Raw genomic sequence first — 9,299 nt, 5'->3', positions numbered from 1 at the left:
GAACAATTTAAGATTATGGGCAGTGAAGAAGGAAACATATAGATAACTGGCTAGGAGATGTGGACATTTTGCTGGAGGCGTGAGGCTCGCTTCTGGAGGGGCTTTGACCTCACTTGAGCGCCAGACATCGCAGGGGAAAGCTGCGCTCCGTTTGAGCTCCCGTCAGAAGGGAACCCCTAGTGATATATCTCGAAGAGAAGAGAAGTGTGTAGACGTGCCAGCTGTGGAATTGAGCTGAGAACGTTGTGGTCTCAAGTCTTGGATGGCGAGGAGAGTTTAATAAGCTGCTCAGAGGCATTTTCGTGGGCTGTGTGGAGCGCCCTGACCAGACGCCGTCAGAGGGAAAGCGCCCTCGACCTTATAATCTGTGGTAAGCACGATATACGCCAGTTCATAGTGATTGCTTGTAGTGGGTCGTGTGCCCAGCGACAGTAGCGATGTTTATTTATAAGTTAGACATGTTTTAATAAGGCAGAAATCCTGAAATAGGAGAGTGAAGAGGGAGGAACACGGAGCGACGTCCGTCCCCTCTGAGCTCTGACTGGCGACTGAGGGAGCCCGGCTCCTGATGGACGAAGACCCTCCCAGCGAGTGAGGACCGCCGCCAGGCGAGGTGGAGTATGGACCCGCCCAAAACGGGGGAGTCCACTCTCACTGTATGTAGAGGACAGATAGAGGTTGGAGACAAACATATTGTGTGAATTTTTGTTTATGTGTTGAAGGGGAAACATTTTATTGGAGTGTCGATGGGTTGCAGGTTTGTCTTTGGGGAAGAAGTTGCTGAGAACTTCGAAGCCAGCAGATGAAATAGCTGATGAGACTCCAAGGTAGTGGAGCAGAGGACCTCGAGCTGTGAGGAGAAGCAGCAGTGAAGAGGAGTGTCACGTGCTTCTGTAGAGGTGGAGAAGCACCATTGTTGCTCGAGGAAACTTCATGGTGTAGCAGACAAGAGAGCTGTGGAGGACCCTAGCAGAAGGGTGAAGCACCGTAGTTGCTCAAGGAAACTTCATGATAGCAGCCTGGAGGAGCTGCAGAGGATCCTGGTAGTGAAGCCCGGAAGAACCTAAGGATATTAGGGTAGTGAACTTCCAGAGGTGGAAGGGAAAGTTCTGGTGGATTACTTATAGGGAGTTGATAGTGTTTGGTTGTCATTAGCGTGCAAGACGCAGTGAGAGGTGAGTGATTGTTGGCATTCTTATGTCAAGGAGTGTTTTACACTGAAGTTTAGAGTTACAGCCGTAGGGTGGATTATCTACAGATGTATGGCGTTCTAGGACTGATAGAGTGATCGATTGATCATTGTTGTGTATCAATGAACATTTATACTGATATATGTTATTGCATTCAAATGCTGATTTTCTATATATATATTATCTTGCTGGTGGTGCAACAGTGTATGTAGACTTGATCAACTTAAGGAGGTTGATAGTATCAGGTGGTGAACCAGGAGATAGGATACCACTTGATAAGCTGATAATAGAGTTCTGATGGTGTTGGAGTGCAACCTGATTGTGATATTATAGAGTATAGGATTCATTATTATTATATGTGTGTATGTATCGTGTATGTGCTTTGTCCAGTAAATGTATCCCAATTTGCTGGTGTTTGCCCGTGTCCTAGTGAGGCTTCCCAGGAAGTAGTAAAGAAGGAGAGAGAGAGAGAGAAAGAACCAAGAACCACTGCTGTGGACAGGGTAGAAGGTAATACTAGTAAGTCATAGGGGATTGAGGGGATCACATCTGATAAGGAGAGAGTGGGGAGTCACAGCGGCTCGAGTGGGTGTGTGCACGTGACAACGAGGCTAAGTGTTGGAGCCGCATCCTCTAAACGTGTGACGTTGAGCCCCTCTCCAAGAGCCAGAAGCGCCATGGGTGACCTCCTAGTATAAACACTCTACCGAGTTGTGGGTTGGGTTGTCCATAGAGAAGGATCAACGACGACAACATCAACCAACCCACAGACTATAATACTATGTGCTTTAATATACTGTACCTACAATTTTCTCTCATCTTCTTTTTTTCATTTCATGTAACTGTTCTCATTTTTTTGTCTATAAATTTTGCAAGTATTTACCTCCTTAAAATTTTCTTAGATTAAGGACCTGCCCGAAACGCTGCGCGTGCTAGTGGCTTTACAAGACTGTATTTACCATATTTGTATCCTCACATTCCTTATGTACATTCTTGTATATGCATAAATAAATAAATAAATAAATAAATAAATAAATAAAAAAATAAATAAATTAAATTTTGGCAAGAAGTATATAAGTAATAAAAATTTCGAATTTCACTTAACTATTCCATTCATTTACCAAAAATGAGTTATAATGACGTCGTCAGTAAATGAAATGATCAACTATATTTTATTCTTTAGAAAAAAGTATGATACTGCAAAACTTAAAAATATTTTAGTAACCTTTTATTCAAATGATGATCTAACTACCAAAAAAATAGTGAAATCATGTAATACTGATGACAGGTGGCCACGTGAATTAGACGAATTTAATTATCCAGATATGGATCGTTACTATAAATACTGGACGAAAGACGAACACATTACTTGTATTTTTAAAGGTCTTGATTACCTGGAAACCAAAGGTAGATTACCGAAACTTTCAATAGATTTGGCTAAATATTCCCAATATGAATTAACCACCCATATAACTGGTATTGAGGTGCTAACTAAATTGTCAAGGCTTCAAGATAGTGTGGGTCATTTACAAAATGTTGCCTTGTGACTAACGGAAGAAGTACGAAACTCTGAAGTGCAGAAAATGATAACTGAACTGGTTAAATCTACCATCGGCAAGAGTTCAGTCAGTCACTTAAGTTCCCTTTCTAATGTAAAGAAATATGTGAATTAATTGGTTGGGCATTATTACGATTCATCAATGTTTTTTTATTTATACTTTTAGCATTTGCTCCCAACTTTAGATTTATTTATTATAAGAATAATAAACAAATATATTTTATAACATAATCAATTCAGTAAAATAGCTTTTCATTGAATCTGTTCTTAAAAAAATATTTTTAAATAAAAGTTCAGTAGTTGGTTCATCTGCCACTGCTCTTTCCCAAGATCTAATCATTAGATTCTGTTGAACTTCGTTGATTAATTGGCGTTTAAAAAAATGAGGAATATTAGGGTTGGTGTATATTGCTCTACGTAAGCAGGCCACGGTCCAATATCCCATTCTAGTAGTATCCAAAAAGGAATTTACAAATTGATTGACACACATTGCCTGCAAACTATTTGTGTTGTAGGTGTTTTTACAAGGTGGTGGTGATGATGATGATAAACCTTCGTCTTCTATAATAAAACGACAGATTTCTTCCTTTTCTTCTGTTTGAATGAGGTGCATAAAGAGATGGGGATTTTGGGTTATGAAAAGTACGCGTTTTACCTTTTCTACATAAAATGATCCAAAGTTTTTCGTGACTATTCGAGCAATTAATTCGCTCTTCGCCGAATTTAAATGATAAATTCGGTCAAGGTTTCGTAGCGTAATACACCATGTATCATCACACTTTTTATCACCATCACTTAAAACCCGAAATGTATAATGTGTAGACCATTTATTATAAATTATATATTGAGGCTCGTCATCAAAATATTCATCATGTAAACAATAGGGTTTATGTTGAATCATCCTGTGATTAACGTAGTTAAGCCATTTTTTATTTTTCAACCATGCTTCGTAATCTCTCACATCTCGGGTTAATTCCCAACGTATATTTTTAAACATCATGTACCTAAAATAATAATGCCGATTCAAATATTGTTTGAGGGATATAAGCCTTTTCACCGCAGCCTGATCAACTTTAAAAAATGACGATGGAATCGATATTCCGTCTGCTATTATCAACTCTCTCAGAGCTTCTCGGTCCTGTTTGGAAGCTTGTATCATCATCAGAAATATGGAAGGATCTTTGGCGTAGGACCTATATCCCGTGATAGGCAATTTTAAGTAATGACTGAGGTACTCAAAACTATGTTCACAGAACATGCTGCTTCTTTGGTCAATGTTAAAGAAGATTTCCACAAACATACAAGAACAATAATTTTCATCCTCCCTAACTGCGACTCGCAGTATAAATTGTAATTGGGATGCCGCAGGATATCCTTCTTGAGTAGATCCCATCCATATTTTTATAGCATAAACATTTACAATTACAATTCGTTCTTTATATAGTATTAAATTAATTATACATGGTTCTAAAGTAATATCTACACCATACGAACCTGATTTGTCTAAATATTTTTTTATTTGGGAACTTGATGTAATCGAAGATGTAAAAGATTAAAAGGGAAATATGGATACCATGGTTTTAAAAGCTTTGTGCAGCTGAATATTCCAAATGTTAGTAGGAATGTGGCTACTAAATTTCTATTTCTATATATATAACCTTGGAATGGTTAAATGAAATTAATATACATGAATTAATAATATAAATTAGTATATAATGATATTCTTCAATTACACGGCCAATTATAGCATGAATCGTGTGAAAAAAATGAGGTAAAAATGTTAGCTGATCAACTATTTGTGAGTACATTAAAGCAAAAAAACCCTTTATGTGCAATGAGTGAGAAAAAAAATTAACTACAGATTCAAAGAGAACCAAGTTTTCAGCAACTATTGTCACAAATTAGGAAAAATAAATTAACAAGAAGTACAAAAGTAATAATTACGTAGTGCACTCTGCCCATTAGGCAAAATATGTATAGTGAGTTACTTGACAGTGTATGCAACAATGATGTTGTCCTACTTGGTTAGGTCAACAAGGAAATTTTGGGATAATAAGTTAATTGAGTAAACACAAACTGTATTATAAACTGCCGTTTTAGTAAAGAAAGTGGGTCGGTGAGTGATTAGTCGATCAAAAATGACTTGACCCTCTTATTCCGTCTGGTATGCCTCTTGTATCTTCTTGTTCTTTTTCTTCTTCTTCTTCTCCTTCTTGAGGTTCATCTTGAAGAGAGCTTCTCGTACCAAGTTTTCTTTGGATGGAAGAGCAGCGAAGCGTGTGTTGGTTGGCCGTCAGTGGATGTAAAATGTGAGAGTAGCCTGCGACTACTGATATTTATATAATTCAGCTGACACTGCTACCCTCTACTCTGGGCAACCAGCTGTCTCCTCCACTCTTTGAGCAACTTTTTGTAATTTTTACTGCCCTACTTTTTTTTTTAGTAAATTTTGATAGCAGGATGATTTATTGATTTAAAGTGGTGAGACCACAAAAAAGTTAATGCTTGCTCTACTTGGTGGAGGTTTCCAGGTAAGCAATCAAGTCTGCACGCTCATTCTTCTTCTTAAGACCAACGAACACCATCTTTGTGCCTGGAATAAATTTCTTGGGGTTGGTCAAGTAGATATCCAGATTATCTTTGTCCCACGTGATACTCTTGGCCTTGTTGGCATAAGTGTAAATATAGCCAGAAGCCTGACCAGTTTGGCGGCCGAAGAGGCCATTGAGACTGGGTCTAGTTTTGTGCTTGCCGTTTAATTCAACAGTGTGACACTGTGCACACCTCTGCATAAAGATCTTCTTGCCTTTTTCCCTCTCACCCATCTTCTGAAAAAAACACACATTAACTTAAAAGGTTAAGGTGTATGCTATTTATTTATTTATTTTATTTTTTTTTTTTTTGGAGCTGAACATCATTATATTTTCAAAACATCAATTTTAAATTATAAATTTCAAATTATTAGTGATTACAATTAATTATATCAAATTTTCCCGAACCAACGAAAAGAGAGAAAGAGAACCCTGGCCAAATATAACCAGGTCATCTCTGGTGGTGGCGTACCAGCACTCCACAGAGGTTAACAGCGAAATAAAGGCATTATAAATCTCAGTGTCATTATATTGGATGGAGCTGGTGGTAACCAACAGTCTCACCTTCATTATGGTCATATGTTTCATACACTTACTTTTTTTTTTTTTTTTTTTTTGAGATATATACAAGAGTTGTTACATTCTTGTACAACCACTAGTACACGTAGCGTTTCGGGCAAGTCCTTAATCCTATGGTCCCTGGAATACGATCCCCGCCGCGAAGAATCGTTTTTTCATCCAAGTACACATTTTACTGTTGCGTTAAAGAGAGGCTACAGTTAAGGAATTGCGCCCAGTAAATCCTCCCCGGCCAGGATACGAACCCATGACATAGCGCTCGCGGAACGCCAGGCGAGTGTCTTACCACTACACCACTGAGACTGCCGTTACAAAAAAGGACACTTTTTTTTCTTTGTTTTAGGATTCTGATTTACTCTGCGAGCACACTGCACAACCTTGAGTCAAAACACGCTCACAGATGGATTAAAAAATACTGTAGATACAGATTTGGATAATGTATCTAACCAGCTACAGCTTCAACCAAACACAGTTTCAAATGAGAAAACATAAGAAATAAATAATTACACCCTCCTCCTCCTCATCAGCATCATCATCATCATCATTATCCCAAAAAAAGAAAAAAAAGAAAAAAAATATATAAAATGAATAAAAATATGATATGGAAATGTAGTAAGGATGACATTTTAACTTTTCGAACCAGAGTTTTTACATCTACATATTTTCCTTGAGAAATTGATGCCCTCTAATTGAAACCCAAACAGAGGTACAAATAACACATACATATACATTTATTTACAAAAAAACTTTTTTTTAATTGTTTTATTTAATGAATGTTGGTCTTAGGATTGGTTCACCCCCCTTTCTATGACAAAGTTGGTTAAAGAATAATAAGTATTTTCTATTTAATGGATCATTAGAATTTTTTGAGGCTAGTTTTAATAAATATGGCTGTAAACTCTTAAAAACCAGTTTCATCTCTAAAAGTGTTTCATTAAAGTTAAGGTATAGGGTAACTGGTGTCACATATTCGTCAAAAATCCAACTGTTTTCCATAATATATCTTTCTATATACAAATCAGTGACTGCCAATTGCTCCACTCCATTTATAAAACTTGTTGCGGCTTCTAAAAACAGCCTGTCAGTTTGATTACCCCAAAATAAGATTTGGGCATACTTACGAGAAAATTCCCTAATGCTACATTTTAGATGATGCATATTCAACACAAACACACTTTTTACTATTTGCTTACAAAGTGGACACAATATTTCATCTTTGTAGATAATATTTGATAAAAAAGAGTACATCCCATAAGAATTATTCATATATCTAAGGCAGCCATAATTATTATAATCAAATTTCCCTGTAGATTTTTTACCCAACAAAATTTTGGCGGATAATGTAAACATACATTGAGGACAAATACTGTGACCGCATCCAACCATATAATCATCAAACATAAAAACCATGTCACCTGACCCATTCATATCTAAACAAATGGGGCAAGATACAATTTGATGACGAATGACATTTTTCTTGATAGTTTTAAGGGAACCGTGTTTAATTGATATATCAATGACAACGTCCTTATTATCAGGTCCCCAGAGTCGGTTGGACACCAGGTTTGTTTGATATTTTTTCAAAATGGTATTTTAACCAGGACTGTAGAATTATTCTTAGTTTCAAAACACTCGTCTTGTCTAAAATCATGTTCATTTTCAAACATATTTATATCAGTATCAATTGATCTGATATTTGGTGAACAATTAAATATAATAGTTAACGATGCCTTTTCTGCTTCTGTCATAATTTCTATGATGTTTCTCACTTTGATATTCTGCTGTAATCTTGACCTTGTAGGAGAAATCTTGCAAGTCAAAAAAAGTTGGCAACCTCTTGAGTTTTTTTAATTTGATATTTTGTATATATATTTTTTTAAATATCTTCCCTTTTGACATTTCCCCAGGGATAATTCCATATTAAACCTAGAAGAAATATGAAAGATAACATTAATATTAATTTAAAAAAAAGGGAAGAAATGGAGTTGTAAGGAAGGGGAAAAAAGCTCTTTATTCCATAGTTAACTATTCTAAAAAAAAAAAAAAAAAAAAAACACTTCTGTTTGGTTTGGTGTGTAGAAAGATGTCTGAAAAGTGATAGGGTAAATAAGAGTAGGATGGAAGTAGTAGTAGTAGTAGTGGTAGAAGGGTAGAGATAAAATTTCTTCAATTAGTAACTGTGGTCTCTCTCACCTCAATCAGTTTATAAAGTTTTAGGGAACATATCTAAACCCACTGACTGGGTCATTCTGTTGTCAGGATTAAATCATCACACAACAACAATTGACCAGGGAGGGTGGAGGAGGTCTTATTTATGTTAATGACACTGTCCTGTTTTTTTCATAAAGGGGGGACCTATGAAAAAATATATATATATAAATTAGGAGGTTTAACTGTTCTTTTCATTGTTATGATGTCTTTGACATAATATTGTTTACAATTTTAACTCTGACATCAAAGGGGTAGACCTGTCTAGAAAAATTTACAATTGCTGGCAAGTAGTCTCTTTCCCAGTTTCCACCAGCCAATCCACACCCAATTAACGATGGAAAAATTACCAAACTGTATTTTCCATTAGATACTTGCATTGCTAATTTATTTAGACCTTCATTAAACCAATAAATCCTGTTTGGGGATGTATCTTTTAAAAGGCCAGATAAAAGTTGATGATCGAAAGGTTCTAAATGTCTAGGATTTCTTCCTTTAGGTCCAGCATCAACAGTACACGACTGCAATTGCTGAATGCGTCTTTTCGTATAAAGGTTTTGATTTTTCTCCTTCCCCATATAAAACTGCCCAAAAACATTTACAACTACTGGTCCCTTTGTTACAGTGTTAGGATGACAAATCTCAATATTTCCTGGTTGAGGTCTATCTTCAAGCATAGCACGGTTTAGAGTGCCTATTGCCCGGCGTCGTGTATAAGAACCACAGTATGGATATATCTCAGCAAGAATCTGGGAAAGTCCATGAGATTTAACAGCTACACAGTTGAGTATTTGTACAAGCGCTATATTGGGGCTTCTATATACAGGGTCAGTAATGTCTCCATTAATAAACTCCAAGTTATCTACAAAGAAGAAAGAAACATTGGTTATACCATTACAGTCCATAATTATCTTCTAATATATAATAATGCATTAAATATTAGTTGTCCTGTCCTGTCCTAGTCATAAAAGACAATTAACATACTACAAAAATTAATGTATTCCATATTTTTTTTATTTATTTAATTAACAAATATCTTTACAATCTTTTGCTCTCCATTTTTTTTTTAATGATTTATCAAGTAATTTAAAGAATATGTTCGAAATTTCACATGGCACAGTAGAACTATTTGGTTGCCAAAGAATATATTTTTAAGAGATTAGGATGTGTTTG

The 9,299-nt window shown here is 36.1% G+C and overlaps 1 protein-coding gene across 1 annotated transcript; it reads right to left on the bottom strand.

Moving 5' to 3' along the window:
• Positions 1 to 5,258: 5,258 nt before the first annotated feature.
• Positions 5,259 to 9,031, bottom strand: LOC138365599 (uncharacterized). Its single transcript, XM_069326076.1, has 2 exons — positions 8,357 to 9,031; positions 5,259 to 5,576 (listed from the first exon to the last, which is right to left on the bottom strand). The coding sequence occupies exons 1-2, from the start codon at positions 9,029 to 9,031 to the stop codon at positions 5,259 to 5,261; spliced, it is 993 nt and encodes a 330-aa protein (XP_069182177.1).
• Positions 9,032 to 9,299: the final 268 nt, after the last annotated feature.

This window comes from Procambarus clarkii, chromosome 17, assembly GCF_040958095.1.
Source record: "Procambarus clarkii isolate CNS0578487 chromosome 17, FALCON_Pclarkii_2.0, whole genome shotgun sequence".
In the NCBI taxonomy this organism is placed as follows: domain Eukaryota; kingdom Metazoa; phylum Arthropoda; class Malacostraca; order Decapoda; family Cambaridae; genus Procambarus; species Procambarus clarkii.
This window is presented reverse-complemented; position numbering and strand designations above follow the sequence as displayed.